The following is a 25406-nucleotide window of genomic DNA, read 5'->3' as shown; positions in this document are numbered from 1 at the left end:
CATTAGCTTAAAGTAGGGACACAATACAAGGTTGAGAATTCCAAAGCCTCAGAAAGTGCTCTGGGTGTTTCCTTGCTAGTTCCTGCTCTCTCCTTGTTCAGAGGAGGGTGGGGAAGTGTGTGGGACTGGGGAGGGGACTGGGGGGTGAGCGTCACCAGGCGGGGTGCATCGATCTGTTGAAGAAGGCAGCATATGAGGCCTGGCAGTGGGACAGTCAGAGAAAACCAGTTTTTTTGTTTCTTGTTTTTTAACATGCTACATCACTGTTGAAAACGAACAAAAGTTTCAAAAATAATATAATAATATATATATATATAATATATTTATATAATGAAAAGCTATCGACTAGCAGCAATGATTCTAAAGTTATCTTAGCACCAAGACCATAGGGGTGGGGGGAAGGGATGTGTGGGGGGTGAGGGGACTGGCAGGATGAGGAAGGGGGAGTGACATGTTCAGTGTTGATGACATTTCCACTATGGTTCTTGACAGTGGCGTGAGGCCTCAGAGACAAGATAAACCAAGAAGGAAGGAAGCCACCACAGTTTTATGTCTGAGCCAGGCAGGTTGGGGACACGGGGGGCCTCGCCTGTGGCCAGATCACACTGTCCTTTGCCCCCCTCTGCCAAGTGAGAGGGGTGGCTCCCAGTAGAACTGACCACAGACAACGCAGGTCTTCCTCCGTCCCCCCCATAGGACCTGCACCCACCAGGCAAGACGACTGCATATCCGATATGCATAAATCAGATGTGGAAACATGAACAGAAGGTTTTAACAGCTCGCGCACATTTTTTTTTTTTTAACTCCCTTGCGAGGTATACTGGTAGTTAAATGAACAAAAGAGCATTGATCTGACTCCTCTAGCTTAAACCACTGCTTGCCCCAGGGAGTAGGCAAGTGGCTATTTCTAAAGCTTATATCATGGTTGTGTGTGTGTGTGTGTGGGTGTGTGCGTGCACACACGCATGCGTGCACACGCGCGCCTGTGTGTGGGTGTGTGGGTGTGGGTGTGTGTGTAGGCTGATGCCTTGAGAGTCCTGTCTGACCTCTTGTTTATTCCTTTTTCTTTAGGACATCTCTACCCTGTTCAAAAAAAGGAAGCATTCACCGGCATAGACGCAATGCCTGGTTTCCCGCTGCCTCCTTGCCAGGCTGAAGGGTTTGTAACTAGCCTTGTCACAAAAGGAGGCCTCAAGCTTGAGAGACCCTCCTTCGAGTCACGCATAACCCAGGGCACAACTTGCATTGACATCTCCTGCCACTGAATTAGAGCAGGCATTTGATTATTAAGGGAACAACAACAACAAAATACCCCCAACACATTATGTGATTATAAAGACAGCATAAATAATTCATGTAAATGGAATACATACCTTTCATTTTACTTGTTTTTAGCCAAAAATCACTGCCCTGTTAGGGTCTGGATTTTTTGGCTCTTCATTTCCCCCACAGTCCCGGATCTGACTGGAATTATATTATTTACCCAACACTACTTAAGAACAGGAATGCAAAAAATCCGCCCCCCCACACACACACCTTGTCCCTTCCCCAGGACTTCAAGCTCGGTGGTAAGGCAATTTTGCCTTCAGTATAACAGGTAAGATCTTTAAGAGGGAATCTATAACCCAGGGAAGGGAGAGGCGACAGAGGTGGGGAAGTGGCGGGTGTCACAGTTTGACCGACACGTTTGTTTCTAAGACAGTGAAGGAACGCTCATCAGGAAATGCATACAAACCTGTCAGGCTGAAATCAGGTGGGAGAGGGAAAGGGTCACACACCCCAATCCAGATACACCACCCACCCCCTCCCAAATCAAAGACGGGGTTCAGCTCCACCGGCGTGTCTGCGATGGGGCCGAGAACCGCATCGTAGACCAAACGAGAAAAGGAAAGGCAAGAACATAAATGCAAACCCAAACCCCTCAACCCCCAAGCAAAAACAAATAACAAACCACCTAGAGGTGATGACAGGGACCCGTCATTCTAGCTTAGGCTGTTGGTTGGCTGTTAGGTGGGAACGCGTGTGGCCCCAGCACGTGCTTCGGTGAGGGAAAAGGATGGCCACGGAAGCTGCAGCTGCCAGATCTCGTAGACGAGGGTCTGTTTCCAACATCATTCCTTTGTGAAAGCTCCCAGTGGCTTCGGGTGGACGCGTCACCTTGGTTTTTAAAAACTTTCAGTGTGGGTTTATATATATATATATACATACACATATGTATATATATATAAAATATAATATATATTTATATAATATATCAAAGCTTATGAGTATAGATTAAAAAAATATTCAACAGCTTAGTGAACTCTGGGGACACCGGCCCCCTAGATGTCCGGGTAAAACTCTGACCCGTGGTCCACGGTCTGCAGCACGGGCTTCTGTTCCAGCGCCGACATCCTGCTGAGGACCTCGGCGGACAGCGCGTAACTGTTGCCGGACTTCTCCTCGAACCAGCTGTCCAGGGCTCGCTTGGCATCGAAGTTGGCGATCGGCGGGCCATTCACTGCGATGGTCAACAGGTCGCTGAGCTGCTCCAGGGTCAGGCGGGAGCGGTGGTTTTTGCGCACCCGCTGCAGGGCATTGCGGCCTTTCTCACAGCAGGCGGTGGACGTGGGCAGGACTTTGAGGACCTGGATGATCTTGTTCAAGAGCGGGAACCGCTGTTTGTACTTGCAGATGTGGCCGAGCAGGTCTTTGAAGCCATTCTTGGTGTAGTAATCCGCCTTGAGCTCCCGCCACTCCATCAACAGGCTGCCCCGCGGGTCCAGCCCTTCCCTGCAGACATCCCGCGAGAAGGTGGGGATGGCCTCCAGGTGGTCGAATATCTGCACCATATCCTCCTTGCCATAGCTCAGCAGCTCCTCGCTGCTCCGGGGCCAGGCGGCCAGGTCGAACACCTGGCAGGCCTTCACGAAGATCCGACTGCGGGAATCGAACCTCTGAGCCAGGATCACCTGGGTCTTCTGGCAGATCTTCTCCCTGACAGACTGGAACTTGGCCTCGGCCACCCTGAGGTTCTTCATCGCGATCCCGTTGAAGCTCTCTCGAAAGTTCTCCTCGAACTCCTGCAGGTACTCCCCCGGGGAGTCGGCCAGCCGGCTGATCTCCTGGATGGCCTCCTCGATCTTGTCGTCCACCTGGGACACCAGGAGGTACTCGCCCTGGAAGACGTAGGCCAGGCGTGAGAGCACGGCGATCACGTCCAGGAGGAAGTAGATGAGCTTGATGGACTGGTAGTCCATGAGGAACTGCAGCAGGGCCAGCGCGATGGCGGACGCGTCGGCCCGCTGCGTCTGGCTGCTGACGTCCTTGAGGTGGGCCACCACCTCCAGGTAGTCTTTGATGAGGGCGTTGAGGACGTTCTGCTCCCCGATGATCCACCTCACGGCACGGATGTCCCCCAGGAACTCCGTCTCCTCGCACAGGGTGGACGCCGTGGAGCGCAGCTCGCACATGAGGCGCGGCGAGTACCGGTAGAAGCTCAGCAGCTGCTTCAGGTTGTTCTCCAGCTCCTCCAGGCAGGGCAGCTCCTTCCCGCTGATGGCGTCCAGGATCTCCAGGTGGGGCCGGTGCACCATGAAGGGCAGGCACAGCAGCCAGGGCAGCGTCTTGCGGATCGTCATGAACATGCTGGCCCGCAGGCTGGCTGTGACGTTGGCCCCGTCGATGCCCAGGCCGACGGTGGGCTTCTCGTCCTGCAGCCGGATGCCCAAGGCGGCAAAGGCGCGGTCGAGCGCCTGCAGGTAGCTCTCCGTGCTGGAGAAGCCCAGCTCCTGCAGGGACAGGAACTCGGTGGCCGGTGGCCCGTCGCTGCTGGTGTACTGGACGTAGACGGCCACCGTGTCGGCCAGCAGGTCGTCGCTCTGCCCGTCCAGGATGATGCTGAGGCAGGGCGACTGGCGGAGGCGCTCCACCAGGTCCTCCCGCAGCGCGCGGGCGATGTGGTGAATGAGGATCTGGCAGTCGCCCTCGTTCATGTACTGGTCCACCACCTTGAGCTCGCACTTGCGCAGCAGCTCGGCCAGCGGCCGGAAGTCCAGGTAGGGCCGGCCCTCGAGGGCCAGGTGGTAGGCTGTGTTGAAGAGCAGCGTCATGTTGCGGCACATCTCCTCCGTCTTCTCGGGGTGCATCCGTAGCTTGTACAGCTGCAGGCACTTCTTGTGCAGGTTGCTCTGGCTGTGCAGCTTGATGGTGTGGATCTTGAACTGCTTGGAGCCGATGATGAAGGCCGACGTGCGGGACGACTGCACGGTGTACTGGCGGCACACGTGGCACCACATCTCGTTGAGGGTCGGCGAGTACCGCAGGAACCAGAACTTCTTCAGCCACTCCTGCTTGAAGCGCCGGATGCGGCGCCCGGTGGCGGATGACATCTTGGAGGGCTCGTCGGTGGCGGTCAGCATGTCGTTGGAGACGGACTCGTCTGCGGAATCGACCTCCTGGTCGTCGTCCTCCATGATGGCGGGGCCGGAGACCATGCTCTCGGAGGCTGGAAGACAAACGGGAAGGAAACATGTAAACCCTGGCGGCAAACACGCGGGCTTTTCCGGAAGGCACGGGAATGCTGCCCGAGGGGTCGGTGCCGCAGCGGGGGAAACAGAGGCCAGTCCGAGGACAGACTGAATTGCAGTCTAGAATATATATACATACATATATGTATATGTATATATATGTTTACATACATGTATATATATGTTTTCTTATAATGAGCACTCATGCTATCCACGTGTGACGGCTCCTCTCTGGGGAGGACACCTGGTGGCCGCCCTGCTCCAGGCTGCCTGCCTTTACCCTCCACTAGTGGGCGCTCTAGGGACTCAACCTTCTGGATCAGCTGAGCCCCATGCCAGGCTGGAGCAGATCTGTGGCGGGAGAGAACACAGACCGCCCAGCCTGCCCAAGTCACACAGGGAGGACGTGGGGCTCGTTTCTCTCGCCGCTAACGTGGTCAGGGGAGGCGTGCTGCCCTCGAACGCAGGCAGCCTGCCACTGCTCCAGCTTATTTCAGGATCAGAATGCAGTTGAGTTAAGACGCGTGCTTTGAATATCTGAAACACCTCATTCTGAGCTAAGGGATGTGGTTAAAATAGAAAATGCTATGTAAATACTCGGACTCAGCTGCAGCTGTGTACTGAAAAAACCTTCCTGGTCGTCGACCGGTTCTTAAAAGACCCAGGCAGCCAAAGGAAAAGGGCCAAGGCGTGCAGCCCCATGTCCCATATCCCAGGCCTTCTAAAATTCCAGGCAGGGGAGCTAGGACCACGTGTGGCAGAACAGCAATTCGGGAAGAGAAGAACAAGGCTGTGTCCGGGGACTGAGTTCGAGCTGCCCTGCTTGGGACTGGGGAAGAGACAAAGATGGCGTTTAGAAGTTGAGCGTGGGGCTACGACACCACCAGGACCGCCAGAGCAAGGCAACGGGTCAAGAACAGAGCACACACCCCTCCTGCAGTGGAACTTCCTTTATTGACGAGGCGGATACAAGGGCGAGACATGAAGCATCCTCCTGGGGCCGCGGAGCAGCCTGGACGAGGCAGGCACCTGTGGGCGTGGGCTGCGACCAGAGCCCGCCTCCGCGGGACGCGCCTCGGGTGTCCAGGAACGTGGCTCCCGCAGAGAGCGCCAGGCCACCCTCACACTGCCCAAGGGCTGCTCTTCCCTCCGACCACCATCTCATCCACACCAACTTACCTGCAGGGTCCGAGAACTCTGGGAGCTCCAGTACCTGTGCTGGCAAGACGGGGGGTTCCGGAAGCTTCCCAGACTTAAGCATGTCTAGTTCGGCCTGGAGTTCCCGGACCTTCTTCTTGAGGCGAATACAATTAGGGCAAAAGGAGGTGGTGGGAAGCTCGTGAGGGTCGGACGCAAGGGAGGCCTCGGCGGGACTGTCGGCCTTGAAGGACGAAGGCTCTTCTTCATCCTCCAACGGGCCTGGCTCCTTGGAAGCCCCCTGGGGGATCTTCCAGTCCCCCTCCCCCTGGGTCCGGCTGACACTCTGCACGCCATGTGACATGCTCATTGCACACCGACCGTAGGCGTCGTCCTGGTACTTGGGGACCTTCCTGATGACCAGCGAGGTGCTCAAGGCGAGCTGATGAGCCTCCACCTTCGCGGTTTCCAGGGAAGCCTCCAGCACGTCCTTGAAAATGAGGTCAATCTTCTTCTTCTTGGCCTGGGGGTGTGCGTCCCCCTCGTCAAAGCCACGCTTGTACGGACTTTTGCCCTGTCTCAACACGGGGAGCTGAATGGGACCCCTCAGGTCTTCTGGGTTCCCCAGAGCCTGCTCAGACTTCTCCCTCTGCAACCTCTTCTCTCCTAGGAAGGAAAACCAGGGTGTGAGGATGTGGGGGAAAAGCCCCGAAGTGGGAGAAACCAACAGAAAACAAAGCAGGCCTCCTGCTAAGGAAGTCACTGGACACATCCCTCTGGGGCTGGCCCTGTGGGGGCAGGTGGGACAGAAAGGGAGAGGCGGGTCACTCAGTGGATCGCGGGGTCTGGAGTGGGACCCAAACAAGTGGGAAGAATTCTTGAAAAAGACCGTTTCAAGGGAGGCTTAGGTCTATAAGCTGCACATTTATAGGTTGAGGGAACGCTGGAGGGGAGGGCAGTTGGAAGTGTGGTCACCCTAGAAGCTGACACCCCACCAATCAGACTGGGCAGGTGGGAGCGCGTCTCAGAGCTCACGCGTGCGGATGCCCACCCTCCAGGCTTCTTGTCCAGTCTTGGTGATTGGAAGATGGCTGCTTCGACTTGGTAAAAGGTACACAGGAAACACCGCGTCCCCTCCTTCCTGCTCCCTGACTGCTTCCAGACAGCCCCGTAGGGCCAAGTCAGACCCGCAGCAACCGTCCTCTCTCACTCTCCCAGGACATCGAAAGACGAGGTGCACGTAAGAGAAGGTGACCTGAACGTCTGTGGTTCTCCCTGACAACCGAGGCAGGAAAAAACAGGAAGACAGGGCCCCTTTGAGGGTGGCTGAGGGCTCCCAGGGGTGCGGGGGGCGGGGGGACAGCCTCCAACAAGATAAAGGGCAGCGTGACCACACTGACCCAAAGCATTCTGGAAATACAGCTGTGTCTCCTTACCTGATCCTTCAAAGGACGTTCCCTTTTCTATCTCTTTCCATCATGTGACTGCCTTCCAAGACGTTGGTGAGCTCCTAACAGTAATTTTAGCCTCATTCTTTAAAACAGCCGACACAGTTTCATACATAGCTACAGAAGTGTGCTCCCTGGGGGGTGCAGATGCTAAAGGGAGACCCTCAGAAGGTCCTGACGGCAGCCCGTGGGGCTGGGAAATCTCAAAGCGGTCCTAGATCAGGCCAGGGCCCTGGGAGATGACTCTAGGCAATGACTTGGCCCGAACGGACGTTGCCATTAGGCTTCCGAAAGCTGGGCTTGCTAAAAGCCTCGGAGTGAAGGCCAAGGGATCTCTGAGCGATCCAGATGTTCCCGGCTGACAGAGCGCTGGCTTTCCACAGCTGGTAAGGGGTGCTGTGCCCTGGGCTATGTAGGAATCCGGGTTTCCTACAGGTAAGAGCACAAATGGGGGTAACCGGCTCAGGACGCCCCTCTTCTGTCCTCACGTGAATGCCCGATGAGCAACCCCATGTTCAAGGCCCCTGAAGGTCAGGTGGCTCTCACAGCCTACATTTCTGTAACAGCCGAGGGGCAGAAAGAGTGGAGATGAACGCTTGTAAAAAATGCAACACATCTATATTACAGATCAGATAGGACATCTGCCCATTCACAATCTGTAAACATCAAGGGCCACCCTTTCGCTTCTCATGGACCAATCAGGCAGCAAAGAGCTGAGGATGTCCGGAGGTCAAGGCTACACATCACCAGGGAGTCCTCATGCCTCTCTGCTCAAACACAAGATCATTCAGATTTCCTAGGATGCATGGGAGACTTCTTTGGACTCAAGGCTTCCAGAAAAATCTAAGGGCCGAAAAAGACCTTTAAGCAGCATGAAATTGATTTCAAAGCCTCCATAAAATATGGGCGAAAACACCACAAAGTGAATCAGTGACTCGAAGGAGATCGAATAACATAAATTTTTTGAATACTCTGTATTAGATGTGTCCTGTTCTTACAAGATAACCACAAAGGCATAATTTACACTGTCTTCAGGAAGCAGTTCTGGGCTCCGAGGAATGTCCCTACTTAAGAAGGACTAATAATTCACGCTCTGGCCTTTCTCAGGGCTCCAGCCTCCAATTACGAAGAAACCTCTTCCCACAAAGACCTTCAGTGATTGAGGGTAGGGATCCCCTTTCCAGAGCGGGGCTGGCACACCAATCTAAGCCTCCACCAACTATTCAGAGTCTGCCAAAGCTACGGGCTACAAAGACATCTCCACATCCAAAGGCCACTGAGCTCACCACTGCTCCCAAGGGCTTTAGGACCAAGCCTACCCCCCCTCCACTGCTCTGGCTCTGCCCCACACGGTGGTGCCTTCCCATCTCCTTCCTGTTTCCTACTGCTCAGCCTGGCCAGGAACAGACCCTCCTTCCTCCCGTATCTTCACAAGTCTTCATGGATCTCATTTCAAATCTCTCTGCCACGCCTCCTTTGAACCACTCCTGAAAAAGCTCGCTCCCTTCTCTGAGCAGTCCCCTCGGGTCTCAGGGCTCTCTGAGGATGACTGCAGCTTGAGTGCTTTGGAGACGACACTGGGGGTGGGGGAAGGACATTAAATCCAGAAGAATTCAAGAGGATTACGGCCAAGGGACGGAACCTGAGTCCTCAGATATGACTTCTCTTGGTTTTCTTTTCTTCTGGTGATAACGATTCTTTTGGAGACTTCTTGGCTGTCTTCATTCATTTCTTCTTTTATCCATTTGACCAAGATTTATTGAGCTCCTACTATGTACCAGACACATTTATACAAGGCATCTTCAGAGGGCAAATGGACACTGTGGCAATCTCATCATAGAAACATGGCTTCGCGAGTGAAATCAGCCTGTGCCCAACCCCCAGATCCGAAGAAGACAAAAGATGAGTATGTCTAGTGGGTCTCCTCACTGACCATCCAATCACAGATACCTTTTACCAAGTCAGGAAGCAGCTGTGCATTCAATGTCCACAATCTGGTTTATTTGGTTTTGTTTTTAAAAATAGCTTAATTGCAATGGGCCACCCCACCCCCTCTTCATCTTCTCCACTCATACCCCACATGACGATTTATTTCCAATAAGTAGGTCGGTCAGGAATGTGATAATCAGGTGGGGCTTCGGTATAGCCCCGGTTCCTGGAACCACATGGACTCTGAGTATTTGAATGTGTATTTTTAGTGCAAGGAAGGTCCCCGGAAAGAAGGAGCCGGACTCGCCAGTTTGCCTTGGCCAGGCTGAGGAAGGGGTAGAGAGGCAAAGGGCTAGGGGCTGGGGAGTATTTTAAGCCCCCTTCCAATGACTCATTTAAATGGAGCCTGGATGGACGTCTCATCCACCAAGCCATCCCCCACACCTAAGGTCCCCTTCCCACCTCCCTCCAACCTTCTTCTTCTAAGACTGTTTGTGCACAGCATGGCATTAGGACTTCCAGGAAGGAGACCAGGAGGAAGCAGGGAGGAAACTAGTTTTGTCAGGGAGGCCACATAACACTAAGTTAGAGGCTAGACCCTGCACAGAGACCGACGTGTGGGAGAAACGCAGTGCTGCCCTTCCTAGCCACGTGACCCCGGGGGAATCACTGGATTTATCTGATGCTCGGTTTCTACAGTTGTGAGATGGGGATCACAGTCCACACGGCATCATCAGAACCAAAAGCTTCCAGTTGAGGGCTTACAATGGTCAGGGTGGGCACAGTACCCACCCTGTTCTATGCAGTACCCACCTAATTGTCCCAGCACGCTCACGAGGCAGGCGCTCCTGTCGTGATAAGCACGAGGACACTATCGAACAGCTGCTTTGCCCCTATGACGTGGTCAGTGTTAGCTACCACTGAGACAGTGGCACCTTGTGGCATCTTTCCATCAGTTTGACTTGGGGAAAGAGGATCAATTTTGATTAAACGTATGTGCTTGGCTCTGGGGCCCCATCTCTCTCGATACTCGCAGATGTCTGTAACAGGGTTTTGGAGGGCGGAGAACACTCGGGAGTGCCTGCCGCCCTACCCAGAGCTGCCGCTCACCCCCTAGTCCCCCTGGGTCTCCCGGTTGCTGGTAGACTGTATTTCCCATCAGTTTTCTTAGGAAGCGCCTGGAGAAGCAGCTCTGGCTTCCCCTGCGTCGGGTGGCGGGCGTGGCCCTCGCCTCGGGGTGGGCACTCACCTCTAGCCAGATTGCGGTGGATGGTCTCCTGGGACATGCTGTGCAAGCGCTTCATGTAGTCCTCGCTGTACCAGACCCGGAGCCGCTCCCCGGGCCGGATGTCCCGGCACGCTCGGAAGTAGATACGCTCGCTGTGCTGGAACGCCAGCAGGTTCTGCTCCCTCTCCTCCCGGGAGATGACCACGTACCTGGGGGTGAGGGGGACAGGTGAGAACGCACGGGCCACTCATCGCTGGGCGCCTGCCGGGGCCAGGCACGGTGCTGGGCAGGCGTGGGAGGTCAGAGGTCCCCAAGCATGTGGCATGTGCTAAAAAGTCCAGGGATCGGGAGGCCAGCTGGGGGCCAGTCCCTGGTCTCAACATTACTGTTTTGTATGACCTCAAGCAAGTCTCCGAGCCTCTAAGAATCTCTTGTTTCCTGAGACCAGAAATGACAGCTGCCCTGCCTACCTCCCAGATTCTGGTAAATACACAAATCAACACCAGATACAAAAATGATTGCAAACCAGAAAGACATGTATGTCATTTCTTCCTCACTAACTTAAGTGCAGGGATTCCCAGACACCCTCAGGTCTCTGATGGTGGCAAAAGTGGGGTTCTTGGACCCTTTCCAGTATTTCACAAAGCACGTGCCCAAAAGGTCAATTAATAAATGCTCAAGATCACTATCTTTAAAAAGTGGGTGTCCAGTGCAGATAGAAGACGGGGGTAAATCAGAGACAGGAGAAGGTTAGCAACCACTCGCTAATCCAAGTTATTTTAAGGTAAGGAAACGAAGACTCAGAGGAGGTAAGTGACTTGCCCAAGGTCACACAGCTAATAAATGGGAGGTGGGACTCTGAGGTCCGTGTTCCCCACTAGAACTCATGACTCCTTTGTGAGCCTGTAAAGCACCGACTCAGCAATGCCCAGACAACCTTGAAAGTTCTGCCCAACCCTCAGAGGCTCTCCCTTCCCCAACTCTCCCTGCAATGACATTTCCAACATCCAACCTGCCATCTCCAAAAGATGAGACGACGTAACACGTACAGAAAAGCAGAGGCATACAGATCAAAAGAGGAAATCATTTGAAGTTTAAAGGATCTGTGCTCTGCGAGCATCTAGGAAATTTGGAGCCAAAAATAAACTTCTTTTCCTTATGCTAGGATTTGTCTAAAAGCCAGGGAAGAAGTCAAAGTCCATCTGACTGGCCTACCCCAAAGAGGTGCATTTAGAGCAGTCGAGGGTAAACAGTAAAATTCACAGAAGAAAACCCAAGTGGGTAATGAACAAATGAAAAGTACTCAGCATCATTAATCCGAAACACAAAGTAGCGCCTTGTCTCCTTCACACAGACTTCTCTCTCTTCTTTTTTAATGATAACATCCATATTGGCTAGAAAAGCATCTCCCATACGGTAGAGAGTAACTTGGCATGACCCTTTGGGACACAGATTTGGCAATATGGGCTCGAACAAGTATTCGTGCAGCCACGTTCATAGCAGCGTGATTCACAATTGTCAGGCGGTGAGAGCAACCCCAGTGTCCACTAATGGATACATGCAGAAACAGAATGTGGAATACGCACACATTGCATACTAATTAGCTTTAAAAAGGAAATTCTGATTTAAGCTCTCACATGAATGAACCCTGAAGACATACTAAGTGAAATAAGCCGGTCACAAAAGGACAAATACCGTAAGATTCCGTTTATATGAGGTACTTATACGTACAGTTAAATTCATAGAGACAGAAAGTACAACGGTGGTGGCCGGGGGGAGAGGGGCCCGGTGGGGCCAGGGAAATGGGGAGTTAGGGTTTAACGGGTATCCTGTCTCAGCTGGGGAAGACGAAAAGGGCTCTGGAAATGGATGGTGGTGATGGCCGGACAATGCGAATGAACTTAGTGCCGCTGAACTGGACACTTAAAAAAAAAGTGGTTAAAATGGTCAATTTTCTGTTATGTGCGTTTTGTCACAATGTTTGCAAAATTTAAAAAGGGACCATAAGACGCAGACCAAGTAGACAAACTGCCCGCCACCACCCTGACTGTATCACTGTTTACAACAGTGCAAAAGCAAAGACATCCAAACGTCTAATATTGGAGAAACAGTTTAGCAAACTGTGATATAGTCATATGATGGAATGTTACTCATCTAAAGACAATGTTTTCAAAGGACCTTTCATGACGTGGAAAATGGTCCTGATAGAACATAGAGTGAGAAGATTAGGACCGGAAGCTATCTACTCTCCCGTTCCAATCACGCTCTAAAAATAAGCCTCCGTAAGCTACTTGAAGGAAACATACCAGTGTTTTACCAGGGATTGATTATCCGTTACAGGTGGGTCTGCTTTATCATTTTTTTTTCTGTATTTTCCAAGTTTTCCTTGTGAAGCAATTACTACAGTTACCCCCCATGGCCACCCCCTAAAACAAGACACACACAGACGCCAATTCCAGGACTGGTGGTGGTCCTGGCAGCCAGCCGCATTGTGAAACTGCATTTGCACAGCCTCAGGCATAACACCCTTGAGCACATCCTGCCCCTTGTCATCGGGGACAGTCCCGTGAACTCTGTTCTACTCGGCCCTGGAGGAGGCCATGACCTTCCAAAGGGGACCACTAGAGTCCAGGGACCAATCCATCTGACAATTGGCTGCAGCACAGACCCCCGGGTTGTGGAAGTGAGGCCAAGGGGGGCAGGAGTGCAAATGTGAGCTTTTGGTTGCTTCACTCCCGTTGAGAGAAGCGGCCATGAGCTCTACCCAGGGGCGCAGGGAGTCACACTTGCCGGATTTTTGGCACTTCGATCCCCAGAACTTGCTTGGGTCCAGGAACTTAGCCTCAACGCATCCATGCTTGTCGGCACCAGACATGAGCTCCTGTCTCCCTGAGCTGTGAAGACAACACTGTGATCTCCATGACCGCCAGCCATGCCACTAACGAAGAAACTAGGAAAAGGAAAAGAGGACCCCTAGCCTAGAGAAGCTTTTCCGAACGAATACTTTGAGTCACAACTCCCCAGCGCAGGGGTCTGCTTTTCTCTGGATCTGAGATTCCTCCTGAATGTGCAAGATATTTTCTAGTCCCCAATTTAGTCACAGCCTGGGGTTTGACACCCAAAACTAATCACCCTTGTGGTTAGCACGGAACAGAACTGGGGGTAGATCCAAAGTTTCCTACTCCCAGATTCAGAAGGCAAACCATTCATTCATCTTCCCTCACAAGAATCGCTTGGATCACAGAGCACAAGGAAAGAGACGCTCTTCTCTTTTTTGGGGGGTGTTTAGCAATCATCAAGCTCTAAAAGCTAGAATTATTTTCTCTGGCATGCGACTTTAGGAGGAAAAGAGATGAGGAACACGTAACTCTCAGGGATTTCTTCAAAAGAGCAACTTCTAGAATACGTCCAAAGCTTTAGAAAGATTCAGGTCAATTTCCCTTTCTACTTCCTGGTGGTTTCCTGCCCTGTAAGAATCGAGGTTTAGGACGAGAACTCCAAATCTTTGTAGTGGTCACAGTGTTCTAGAGATGGATAAAAACTGGTCAGCATCTGGTTGTATCTGGTTGTTTGGAAACTTGGCACTTGAAATATGACATATATGGCAACTCTCAGCAAATCGTAACAACCCGTCCCCTCAAGATGCTGAATGGCAGCAAGCTAAGTTCCAACACAAATGACCTCGAATTCGATCTCCCTCTTTTAAGTATTTGGCGGTAACACCCCGTGGTTTGATGCACTCCCAGAATCCTTCTGTCCCCATATGACAATGCCGTTATGAAAAGCCACGCCTGTCCCCTTCCGTGGCCGCACACATGCAAGAGCCCTCGCTGGAAGCCAAGGCTTCTAGAGAGTTCAACTCTCTGTATCTGTTGAGTTTCTAGGTCACTGCTTCGTTGGAGAGAAGGCACGGAGTGTGTCGGGAGGAGGTGGAAAACGGCTAACGCAGGCCCGTCTACAAACGCTGCAATTCATCTGATAGCTTTTCACATCAGACCCACAGAGTTGACGCCCTTTGAAGCCATCAAGGGGGTGGGTGGTAGTGGTGGTGGGGGTTTGTGATCTGGACTGAACGGTTCACGATGAGAATGGATTGTTTTGATTCCGAACTCCTTGCTGACTCTGGGTGCTGGAGAGATAAGCGCAGACAGCAGTTCTTCCACCCCACCCGCTGTGCTCTATCCAATGCACCATATTTTCTAAGCTGGGTCAGGAAACGACTATCCGTTCCACCAGAAGAGAGAAAATAACCCACGGGGTTTCCGTGTTGTTGGAGTCGGGGCAGACAAAGGCCAGGCTCAGACGTCCCTGCTCAGTGGGTATGGCCCTGACGGAGAGAAAACTGCTCCGGCCACGGAGGCAGAAATGGGGAAGAGTGACCAGCAAGAGGCTGGGCTCTGTTTTCTCACGTGCGTTTAGGTCTGGGAGCTGGGCGGGTCTTTGGGTCATGCACGCACCCACCAGACCGTCACCCAAGCTCCAAAAGAACATCGCCCAGCCCGCCTTTAAAGCGGCTAGAGGCCTCAGACCCTTCGGTGGGACTTCCCTATCTTACGCTGAAATTGGCTGCCCATTCACTTTCAACCACTGGCCCCGATTTCGCCTTCCTGTGTTGATGCGCTTGACCCACCATCCCCACTGAAGCCAAGAAAAAGAAACTAAAGACATTTCTTCTGAAGTGCACAGGCTCTTCATCTCTCTGTCCCCTTTGCTTCCCACTTGATCCCTGCCCTCCCCAGGACCAGAGGGAGGGGCCGGCCAGTTACTACTTAGCACCTAGACCACTCTGGAGAAGATCCTGGGCCCAGTTTCACAGTATCTTTGCTTGTGGCAGAAATCCGAAAAGTCTGATTTCCATGGCCATGCTTTTCGACCAAGCACAGAAGAGGGTGACCTGGATTCCAAGAGGTCAAAGGCGGGCTGGAACTTTCCAGAGAGGGGACAGATCCCTAGTCAGGACTTGGGGATTTCCTGCTTGGGAGGACTTCTCTGTGTGCCTGGGAGTAAAGCCAGGGCAATGCCCAGGTTAGGAGGCCCCTTCTCTTCTAATGAGACTCCCAAAGGGACCTGGAGGAACCGCTCTGGTTACTTTGAAAGCCTCAGTTCTCGGGGGGCAGGGTCTTGCCTGTGACAGATAGATACCAGGATCAGTGGGGAGGCGACCCTCAAAAAAGTTCATGCCTCATGGTGGTCCCTGAAGTCCACTGGCAAATGCACAGCCCCGGACCCTTCCGGAGTCTCCTGCCGGAAAGGGTGACTTTTTTAGGGAGCAGAAGGTAAAATTCACTTAGCCACATCCTGCCTGTGCTGGGCAGAGACTTAACACATGGCTGAACGGTTTCCTATGTGGCTGCTTCGTCTCGCTCAGCTCTTCAGGTCCGTTCTTTCCCTCACAGGGCAGGAGCTAGCATGGTGCCCCATACAGGGCATCTGAGTACTTTCGGAATCGGGAAATGCCGGCGGCGCTGGAGCCCCTCTGGCCGGCATGCTTTCCCTCAGTCACCTAAGCCCTACTCTGGGGGCCTTGAGGTTTTCACAGGAAGCGAAGAAAAAGAATATACACCAAAGAAAGATCCTGGAGACTGGGTGCGTTCCAAGTGTGAGATCAATTTCTTTTTATTGCCATCTTAACAAAAAGACTTGGGAAGGCAATCTTGGATTCCAGCATTTTAGGGCAGGGGAAGGCCAGGCAATAATCAAGCCATTGGGCTGTCGGACAGGGGAGTGTGTGGTCTGGGGTAGCAGGAGCCCCCAAAGAACCACAGAGTGGGGGGATGGAGCTGAGGACACGGGGACATTGCAGATGTCCCCCATGCTCTTGACATGGGACAAAGCGTGGTCTGGGATTAGAAGCAGCACTCCAGAAACAGCCACAGCAGGCACTGGGGAGAGCGGTCCTCCCAGCCCCCACCAGGGCCCTAGGGCGCAGACGTGGGAGCCGGTGGACCGGGGTGGGGGTGGGGAGAGGAGAGCTTCTGCTGGGGTCAGCCTCAGGCCAGGGAACAAAGAGGACACAGAGCTGAGCTACACCTGGGTCAGAGCTAAGCTTCCAACTGCCATCCCTCCTCCCTCCCTGACTCGAGGAACCTGGCTGTCTGGCCACACTCCGAAATGAACAGGAAGCTAGAGATGTGTGTCGCTAACGCGTCTGCAGCCCAAGCAAGCGGAGGCAAGGCATGCTGGAACCTGGGTGGGACAGGAGCCCTGCGGGGTTCTTCTAGCAGCCAGAGGAGGAGTCACCTTGTGGGTGTGGAAGCTTCTCCCCAGCGCCTCCGCGGTCTGCCCTAGGGCCAGGGCGGGGCTGGGCACCCACCTCAATGCTGCTGTTGCCTCCCACAGGCCCCCAGGAGAGCGGGGGCAGGGAGTAGCACCCTCCCCGGTCCACATCTGTCCTCTGACCAGGGGAGCCGGGCAAATCCACAGACCCGGCTTCCGGGCCTGCCCCCCCCGCCCCTCGCCCTCGCCCCCACTAACTGTTGTGGCATCTGTCATCTACGAAATGCAGGTGATGGTGGTCATAATGGTGACAGGGCGACCGGCTGGGCTGCCTCTCCAGCCGTCCTGAGAGCCCACTGAGATCACACCTCTGCTAATGCAGGGAAAGCAGAAGGTGCTCTGAGAGCGCCAGGGCCTCTTCTCCTTCCTCCGACGCCATCCCGTTCTTCTCCCCATTCCACAAAACGCAAGCACAGCAGCCGAGCACACGCACCGCGAGGGCAAGCGGAAGGCCAAGGCAGGGGTGCCACCCACCGCGCTCGGAGCCCTGGGGAAGGAGAGGATGGGCCCCTCCTGGGAGGGCTCAGCTCCCCCTGCCCATCCTCAAGCTTCCCCCCCTTCGGAAGCAGCAGACTCAGGGCTTGGGAGGCGGCGGTGGCAGCCCCGAGGCTGGCAAGCAGGATTCCGTTCCGAAGCCGCCCGCTCTCGCTAGCCTCTTCTGCCCGAGGCCGCGGCCGCAGCCACAGACCAGGAGCAGGCTTCACGCAAGCGTCCCCAGGCGCCGTTACCCGCACCTTTGGCGGTGGCCGAAGACCAGGGCTGCACACACACGCCGTGGGAGCCCAGGGCCGCCGACCTGCACGTGGGGAGGAGATGGACGTCTCCACGGGATCCTACAGGGGTCACTGGTCCCGGACATGAGAGACGAGCTCCTGTCTGGAGGCCAGGCACCCGGCCTCCATCTCTCCTCCTCCTACTGGAGACTGGCTGGGTTAGAAATTGTGCTTTCTCTTCCGAGACCTGGTAGTCCGTGAGGGGGCCGGGGCCGGGGGAGCCTGCGGGGGCTCTGCTGGGGGGGCCTCGGCCTGAGGGGTTGGGCCCGTGGGGGCGACCCCGTCGGGCCCCCGCTGAGATGCCCGAACCCCGTCTCGGATCTCTGTCAGCGTCTGGCACATCTGACCCACGCGGCTGGTCAGCTCGGCCATGGTCTGGCCGATGGCGCGCATGCTGCTTGCCATGTCCCGGTGCACGGTGACCAGCTCCTGGCAGAAGTGCTGGAACGCCTCAGTCTGCTGCACATGGGCATGGAGGAGCTGCCAGTCAAGGCCCGTGCCGGGCGGGCTGGGGTGCGGCCGAGGGGTCCTGCAGGCAGTCTGGGTCTGCGGTGAGGGCCGGGGTAGGGCCTCCGGCTTGGGGCCCACCATCTCGGACTGGTCCGAGGAGGAGGAGGAGCGGAGCAGGGTAGGCCTGGCCAGGTGGGCCTCTTCCTCCGCCGACCGCTGCAGGGACACCCGCAGAGGCTGCCTCGAGGGCCCGGGCACCTCCTCGTCTTCATCATCTTGGGGGACAGAAACAAAGAAGGGCAGATGATTACAACACACAGAAAGGGGGCAGCCCTGGGCTTGGGCCCACCCCCACGTCACTCTCCCGCCCCCTGCCCTGCCAGCCCTGAGCCTCATTCAGCACCTGCCTGCTCCCCTCCCACCCACAGAGGAGCACCCGCTCCCTGAATTCCTGAGGCATGCGGCGTGAGTACTTCCCAGGCCCCCTTCCTCTTGCAGGAATGGCACCACTCTTGCGGGAGAGCCCAGGTCAGGGGACTTGGAGAGCCCAGTCCCCAGACGGCAGATCCACCCCGTCGCTCCCTTCAACTCTCTGTGACTCAGTTTCGGCAGAGCAAAGACGGTGCCTGCTCTGTCCACCTCCCCAGCCACTCGGCCACCTAGCAGGGTTGTCAAGGAAACTAAACAAGAGAAGGGACATGAAGGTGCTTGGCAAAGCCTCAGGAGCCACACCTGCCAAAAGGCGCTCTGAGTTCCAGCCTCTGTGCGCCCGTGGCCGACTTGCTTGCGCCACCTTGTGGCCTTGCAAGAATCTGCAGCTTTAAGTCAGCGCAGGGCGCCGCCGCAGGATGGAGTTGGGAGGCCCAGGCTGGCGCGGGAGTGACCAGACTGGAGGGTGCAGAGCCGGAGAGCCACCTGGGCCTCCAGCCCTGATGTCCCCCTCGACCCCCCAGGTGGGCCACCCGGGAGTATATGACAGCTTGCAGACGCCCTCACCCAGACGGCTCCTCGCAGCCAGTCACAGGGAGAGGGCCCTAGCCCCTGCACACTCAGGCCTTGGCTCTCTTGGGAGCAAGGTTAGGAGCTGATTCCCATGGCAGGAATAAAAAATATACAGGTTCCCTGCCTGTCCCAGAGGGGCTAAATTCAGAACCACCCCCCAGGGGAGGTGATGGGGAGGACAGACAGACTCATCTTGCTTCCAGCCACACGCGTGCCTCCCCAGGGTCCCAGGGCCTCCCTTGGGTCGGCTCGGGAAGAGCCCAGTTATTCATAACCGCACTTGGTGGCACAGCTGCCATCCCCCCAACCCCGGGGATCCCAGGACACCCATTCTGGCGTGGCAGGGCTGGAAAGAGAGGGCAGGGCTGAGGTGATGGTTCTCCCTCCCTTCCAGGGCCTCCTTCCACAGAGCCCTGGCCTCATGCTGTACCAGCTGGTCGACTGGTCGGGAAAGGGGGGCTGGCCAAGCCTGCAGGGGAGGGGTCCCGGGCCCCCTGCCCAGCCCAGGTGACATTTGGTAACCTCATTACCTTCTGTCTTAGGGAGAGGGAAGAGAGAGCAGGGCAGGATTTAGGGAATGGACTTCACTGGGTTCTAGGCCCCCTTCTTTTTCTCATAACTGGGTAGAATCACCCTAAAACTTAGCAAAACACTGATTCACAGGGAGCTGGCAGACCAGAGCTGGCAGAGCCAGGCTCGAGTCCTGCTTCTGAATTAGCTCGGGGGCCACGTCCGCTCCTGGGACTCAGCTGCCTTGTCTGCATAGCAAGGAAGTCAGATTGGATGGTCTCTGTTCCTTTCTCAGTCCTGAAGCACTGACTCCGCATGGCCACCTGTCAGGAGCCCTAGCCAAACAGGAAATTAGCACAATCCCAATCCCAACGGCAAGGGGCCTTGGAAGGGAAGCAGGGTTTCTGTGAACCACCTTCCCCGGGCTGGCCAGCGGCTGACTTCCCTGGAGTCCTCCTGCCCTGCTCTAGCTCTCAGAAGCCAGGCTCCCACTGGGAATGTGGGCTGAGGGTGGGGGGTGGGTGTGTGCAGAGGCAGAACTGAAGGGGGTGCAGCCCCGGCACAGAAGGGTCTTGACTGCTCCCCCCACCCCCAAGGGGAGCCCCAGCTCGAACCACAGCCCCAATTATAGCCTGCTGGGCCTGGAGTTTCCGCAGTCAGGCCGCTGGCATCCAAGTCCACCCAGGGATGCAGGAAGCCCAGGAGAATGAGGCAGAAGAGAGGTGGAGGGGGGCATGGGGGCAGTAGGGTCAGGGAGCAGACCTGGTGAGACGGGCAGATCTGGGGGCACCTTAGTGGGGAAGAGAGAGGCAGAGGAACAGGAGGAGTGGGTGTGGGCAGCAAGGCGCAGAAGCTCAGCAAAAGAACACAGAAGTAAAGACGTTAGGAAGAGAGAGAGAAAGCACTGATTCCGCCCACCCCCACCGTGGCCTAGGCCCTGAAGACTTGGCTGGCTTCCTCCCGCGCCCCCTCCCCCGCGCCTGCTACACTGGGTTTCCCTGGCTCCTCTCTGTCCTGGAACGTGCCAAGCGCCTTCCTGATGCGGGGCCTCTGTACATGCAGTTCTCGGCCTGGAGGCTCCCCGCTCCGCTCCCCGCTCCCCTCCCCGCGCCCCACGCCGAGGCCCGGTTAACTCTTACTCATCCTGCGCCTCTCAGTTCCACTGCCACTCCTGGGCGCACCCCGCCCCCCACCCCGGGAAGAGGCAGATCCACGGCCCCTGGCCCTCAGACAGGGCTGCTACGGACCTGGCAGGGCCAAACGCAAAATTTGAAGGCAGGGCCCCTTGTTCAAAAACTATTACGAATTTCAGGAAGGCAAGAGCAGCGCCTTAAAGCCAGCATGGTGCCCCTGTGTGCGCAAGAGCCCAAGGGACACTGCACAGGTGGCCTAGGGCATACGCCCAGGGAGTCAGCCCCGCTCTCGCTCTCAGGACTTCCTGTGTCCACCCTTCATCCCTTCCTTACGACTGTCCTTGTACAACAACTTAAAGCTCCTGTATTCCCACGAGTCTAGGGACGACCCAAGAGCAGGGCCAGTGTAGGTTTTATATACAACTCTCTTCCCAGCTCCCAGCACAGTTCCTGGCACAGAGTTCAGGAAATATTCTAGAATGAATGAACGGAAAGGGGCGGAGAAGACAGAGCAGGAGAAGGAGGGAAGGGTGCATGGGAAGAGTGGTTGAGACAGAGAGGGACAGAAGAGGGGAGAAGGCAAGGGAAGGGGGGGAAGGAGCAGGGAGGAAGGAGGAGGAGGACGAGGCCGGGGAGCAGGCAGCAGGAGCCCGGGGGAGGGGAGGCCGGCGGTACTCACAGCTGGTCGAGGGGCTGTCGGTGCCATCCAGTTCTGCCCTGGGAAAGCTGTGCCCGGAATGGGCCGTGAGCAGGGTTGACTCGATGGCCCTCTCGTGGGCAGTGAGCACGATGGTGGGGGCCCGGCCCCCAGCCCCGGGGCCCGACAGGGACTGCTGCATGAAGGCCAGCTTGTCCTTGGTTCTCCGTTTCATGTCATCCCATCTGTGCTTAATGTCCTTGACGGAGCGGGGGACCTGGCTGACGGAGGTGATTTTCCGAGCTATACCTTCCCAAATCTTGTCCCTGTCGGCATGGGACAGCCGCATGGTCTCCCTCCCAAAGAGAACTGCTTCGTGGTGGGTCACCTCCGTGACCAGAATGTCCAGCTCCTCCTTGGAGAACTTGGGTTTCCTCTTGCGCTCGGCCAGGGGCGCCACATTCCTTGGGTTGAATATCCCACAAAGCACAATTGGGTAAATGACCGTCAGTGAGGGTGGTCCTCCTCCTTCCTAATTGCCGGCCCCCAGCTGGGGAGCCAGGAGGCACCTGGGCACCCTCGCCTGCTCACCATCACCACACCCTCCTCCTAGCGGGAGGCCCCTTCCCCTACTCCTTGGAGGGCGGGAGGGCAGGAGAGGTGAGGCGTAGCGGGTGGGAGCGCGGCCTGAGTCAGACGCCTTCGGTGGCGGCCCCTGCCTTAGCCCTGGCTAGTGGGGAGAGCCCGGCCGTGCACTCAGCCTCTCCCGGGTCCCTGTCCCCGGCCGGCTCAGGAGTAACAAGCACACAGAGCTCGGGGTCACGACTAGGGAGGGGAAAGCAGAGTGGGGACCAAGAGCTTTCAAGCGCTCCACGGGAACAAAGAGCCCTTCTTGGGGTCAGAGCAGGCCATCGCCCCTACAGATGGCTCACAGGAAGAATACAGACACAGGGCGACTACTGACAGCGGGCTTCCCAGTGTGGGAACTCGCTGGGGACGCCTGTGATGAGGGCGTGGTCACAGAAAGCTCACTCTGTCCTGTGGCCCTCTTCGTCCCCCTCCCAGGCTCCCAAGTGCCCCCCAGGTCCCCACTCTGGGTGTGTGTAGGCTCCCCTCCGACCACAGTGCTGGCCAGCAGCAGCCTTTTTGGGGGTGGGCTGCTGAGGCCTTTTTGCAGCTCAGGGCAGAACGTGAACAGTCCGTGAGCGCCCATCGGGAGACAGGTCTGCTGTGACGGAGACCAGGAGTGACCTTGGCTTCCAACTGCACAGAGGAGCTGGGGGCTGCTTGACTGAGACCTTGAGCGAGAACGGCCCAAGAGAGGAACCCAAAATGCGGAGGGGAAACCCAGAGCCCGAGTCACTCCTCCAGCTGCTCCCATGACTGCGGTGAGAGGCCAGGGGCATTGAGATCCTTCAGCCCTCACCTCCCCACGTGGCCTACCCAGAGCACCGTAGCTCAGGAGAAAGGAAGGCTGGGGTTTTGTTACCAGGCCAAGACGTGACAGGCTTCCAGGCCCCACACTCAGAAAGACCTGGAGTTAGACGCCGGGTCTCCTGCGCAAGCCCACCTCCCCCTCTATAAAATGAGGGTGGTAATTCGGAAGCCACCTCCCAGGGGAGGGAAGGAATTCCTGGGGGGGGTGTCAATCTCACCGCTATTGGCATTTGAGGCTAGAAACTTCTTTGTGAGTGGCAAGGGGCATCCTGGGCCATGGAGGACGTTTCTCAGCATTCTTGGCTTCTGCCCGATAGAAACTGGTAGCATTCACCCGCACACTTGTGACCACCCAACGTGTCTCAAAGCAAAACAGCCCCTGGTTTCGGACCACCGATCTCACGAATGCAGAGCCCTAGCATAGGGATGCCATAAAGTCAACACTCATTACGCAGTTCTCTTCCCGGCCCACCACTTAATGTTTTGAAAAAGCTCGCCAACTCCATTCACTCATGCACGAGACCCTAAGTTGTCACAATACAAGAGAAGATGTCTGCACATTGGAACGCGCTATCACAAAAGGAAGCTAGACATTAAGGGGCAAGGCAGATTCCCAGGATGAACTGGCTTTCCTGTCCTAGGACCACCAGAGAGACATTTCCATGGCAACAAACCACACCCCCAAGCCCCTACCTACTCCTTGAGCATTTAATGGGAGGGGCCCCACCAGCTGTGGCTACCCTGGAGCCATCTTGCTTCAGAATGGGGCTGGCAGACAGGACAGAGGACAGACCCCAGGCCAGCAAGGCAGTAGGAGCACAACCCACCCCCCACAGAGCCCAGGGGGCCATGCCTTGCCTGGGCCCTTGTACACAAGCAGAAAGAGCATGGGCCCAGAAGCCCCGAGACGGGTTCAAGTGCTGGTTCTGCCCCTGATGGCATGATCTTGCGTAAGATCTTGCCCTGCTCTGGGCCTCGGTTTACCAATGTAGCAGGAAGGGCAGTACAGAGTAGGGGTTCTCAACACGGGCTGCACGTTGGACTCACGATGGAGAGCTTTAGAAATACCAACACTGTGGGCCCATCCTCGGCCCGATGAAGTGAGAATGTCCGGGGTGTCGGATGATGGCTCAGTTAGTTCAGATGATGTCTTTCCTGGGGCTCGTGGTAAAGCCTCGTCCCCAGGGTGAAAGATCAGAGATGGGTGGAAGCGAGGCCCGGAAGCCACTCAGCCGGCAACATTTCTGGAGCCTCGAAGGCGACGGTGCAGAAAGGCCCTGATGCCAGACTGCGCTCAGACACACCCTCCTTTGCTTGCCTACAGCCAGACGGGAGCCACGGGGAACAGAAGCCCAGGCCGGCGGTCCAGTCCCCACTTCTGTGTCCCTGGTCACAGTGCCCTCCAACGCAATCCTGGCCCCTTGGAGGGCCCAGCTCAAAGGCCCCCTGCTCTGTCATCTGGGCGCTGGCCGCACATTGTTTGTGCCTTCCTTCAACAACTGCCGTAGAAAGAAACAATTTCCACGGCGGAAGGTGGACGTCCTGGGAGGACTGGGAGGGCCTGTCCCCCGCGGGCGCCCCGTTACACAGTCGGCTCTGCAAATGGGTGGGGAATTAATTGCAAGGGCTGAGCTGACCGGCACCCGGTGGTCTGGCAGAGGGCGGTTAGGAGCGTGTCCATGGCCTTCTCGGAGCCCCCTGCAGGGCACCGGCTCACCAGATGGTGTGAAAGGGGGCTGGAGGGAGGGGTCTACCTGTCCCCGGGGAACCTCTGCTTCTGCCGCTGTTCAGTGGCAGTGAGAACAGCCGCCCTGACAAATAAGAAGACAAATCCTAGTGTGCCCTGGAGAGTGTAAACCGCAGTCCCTCTCCCCCTCCCCACCCCTCCCCTGCCCCTCCTCCACAGCTGGCAGGTGGGGAGCACAGGTGGGTAGGAAGGCTCTGGGGAAAGGGACAGCAGACCTCATCTCAGCGTCCCCACCTCCGACCAACTTCTCCTCGTGTGCTTGGAAGGTGGCAGAGTCGCGATGCCGCAAGCGCCCTCTTAGGAAGTTCCTGACTGCCCTCCCTCCGGGCACAACCTCTCCTGCATCCCGCCAGCCGCCACGGGTCACAGAACCGCACAGAGGCCCACAGGGGGCCTGATCCATGGTGTCCCCGGTCCGGCCGTCCGAGGCCCTCCCTGCCCTCCCAACCCAGATCCAAACCTCCTGTCCCGGCTCCTGGAGAGATGGGCACCCAGGAGGCGCCAGTACGAGTCTGACCTCTCACACAGCGCACAGTCCCCTCAGGGCACGGCTCTGGCACCCCCGCCCGGGCCAGCAGCACAGACCCAACAGGAGAGCTGTGGGCTGAGTCCTCAGTCCCAGGCTCCAGTCAGCCACCCCGGGGCAGGCCTGGGCCAGTCTCCAGCTCTCTCCAGCCGGCCAGGAGGGATCCTTCTGGCGCAAACTTCTGTCCCAAACATGGTACCACAGTAAAACCACTCTGGAAAGTACTCTTGCCTGCAGCAAGTACCATCAAAAACTGAGCTAGAGACGGTGCCAGAAGTCTCCTTTTCCACGGGGCCACTTCAACGAGGGCTGGCAGCTGCACTGGGATGAGTCCTGCACCCCTGCGGCAGGAGTCGGCCCTGGGAGAGGGGCCGGAGTCCCAGGTGGAGGGTCGCCCCCTCCTTGGCGGGAATGCTGCCCGGAGCTGGGGGCCCTGGGCACTCCAGACACAGGGACAAATGTGCAGATGTTAACCCACAGGCCTCCTCCACAGCCCCCTGATGGAAGGCTGGGAAAGCAAGAGGGTCCCCCAGAGCTATACATATCCCAAACCCCGCAAACAGCAGTATCTACCACTGGAGGCCCCAGAGGCCCCAGCACACTCCCTTGGCTTCCTTTGCAGAGTTTGGGCAAGGCTCCCGGGAAATAAGCAGAAAGCAGGACTC

At 56.3% G+C, this 25406-nt stretch overlaps 2 protein-coding genes across 5 annotated transcripts in view; both read right to left on the bottom strand.

Moving 5' to 3' along the window:
• Positions 1 to 1001: 1001 nt before the first annotated feature.
• The window catches only part of PRDM11 (PR/SET domain 11), a 74413-nt gene continuing 50008 nt past the window's right edge, over positions 1002 to 25406 (bottom strand). For 2 of the 4 annotated variants that reach the window (XM_034644916.1, XM_019802833.2), the window contains exons 6-8: positions 10272 to 10459; positions 5688 to 6311; positions 1002 to 4486 (exon numbers count right to left, since the gene is read on the bottom strand). In XM_034644916.1, coding sequence (XP_034500807.1) covers positions 2322 to 4486; positions 5688 to 6311; positions 10272 to 10459 — 2977 coding nt within the window. In that variant the 3' untranslated portion in view covers positions 1002 to 2321. The remainder of the gene's footprint in view (positions 4487 to 5687; positions 6312 to 10271; positions 10460 to 25406) is intronic. The other 2 variants (XM_011228783.3, XM_034644917.1) reach the window with 2 other exon arrangements.
• On the bottom strand, positions 12006 to 25396 carry LOC117796631 (myb-related transcription factor, partner of profilin-like). Its single transcript, XM_034644918.1, has 3 exons — positions 22687 to 25396; positions 21074 to 21495; positions 12006 to 18024 (listed from the first exon to the last, which is right to left on the bottom strand). The coding sequence occupies exons 2-3, from the start codon at positions 21378 to 21380 to the stop codon at positions 17459 to 17461; spliced, it is 873 nt and encodes a 290-aa protein (XP_034500809.1). The 5' UTR covers positions 21381 to 21495; positions 22687 to 25396; the 3' UTR covers positions 12006 to 17458.

Source organism: Ailuropoda melanoleuca, chromosome 16, assembly GCF_002007445.2.
Source record: "Ailuropoda melanoleuca isolate Jingjing chromosome 16, ASM200744v2, whole genome shotgun sequence".
NCBI classification, from domain to species: domain Eukaryota; kingdom Metazoa; phylum Chordata; class Mammalia; order Carnivora; family Ursidae; genus Ailuropoda; species Ailuropoda melanoleuca.
Note: the sequence above shows the minus strand (reverse complement) of the source record. Positions and strands in the feature narration are given on the sequence as shown.

What these genes read in the sequence shown, in the direction of transcription:
- LOC117796631 (XM_034644918.1), bottom strand. Translation starts at nt 21,380, where the DNA reads ATGCGGCTGTCCCATGCCGACAGGGACAAGATTTGGGAAGGTATAGCT. An exon ending in CGACAGCCCCTCGACCAGCT is followed by an intron (nt 18,025 to 21,073) that starts GTGAGTACCGCC and finishes CTGTCCCCCAAG; the next exon opens with ATGATGAAGACGAGGAGGTG.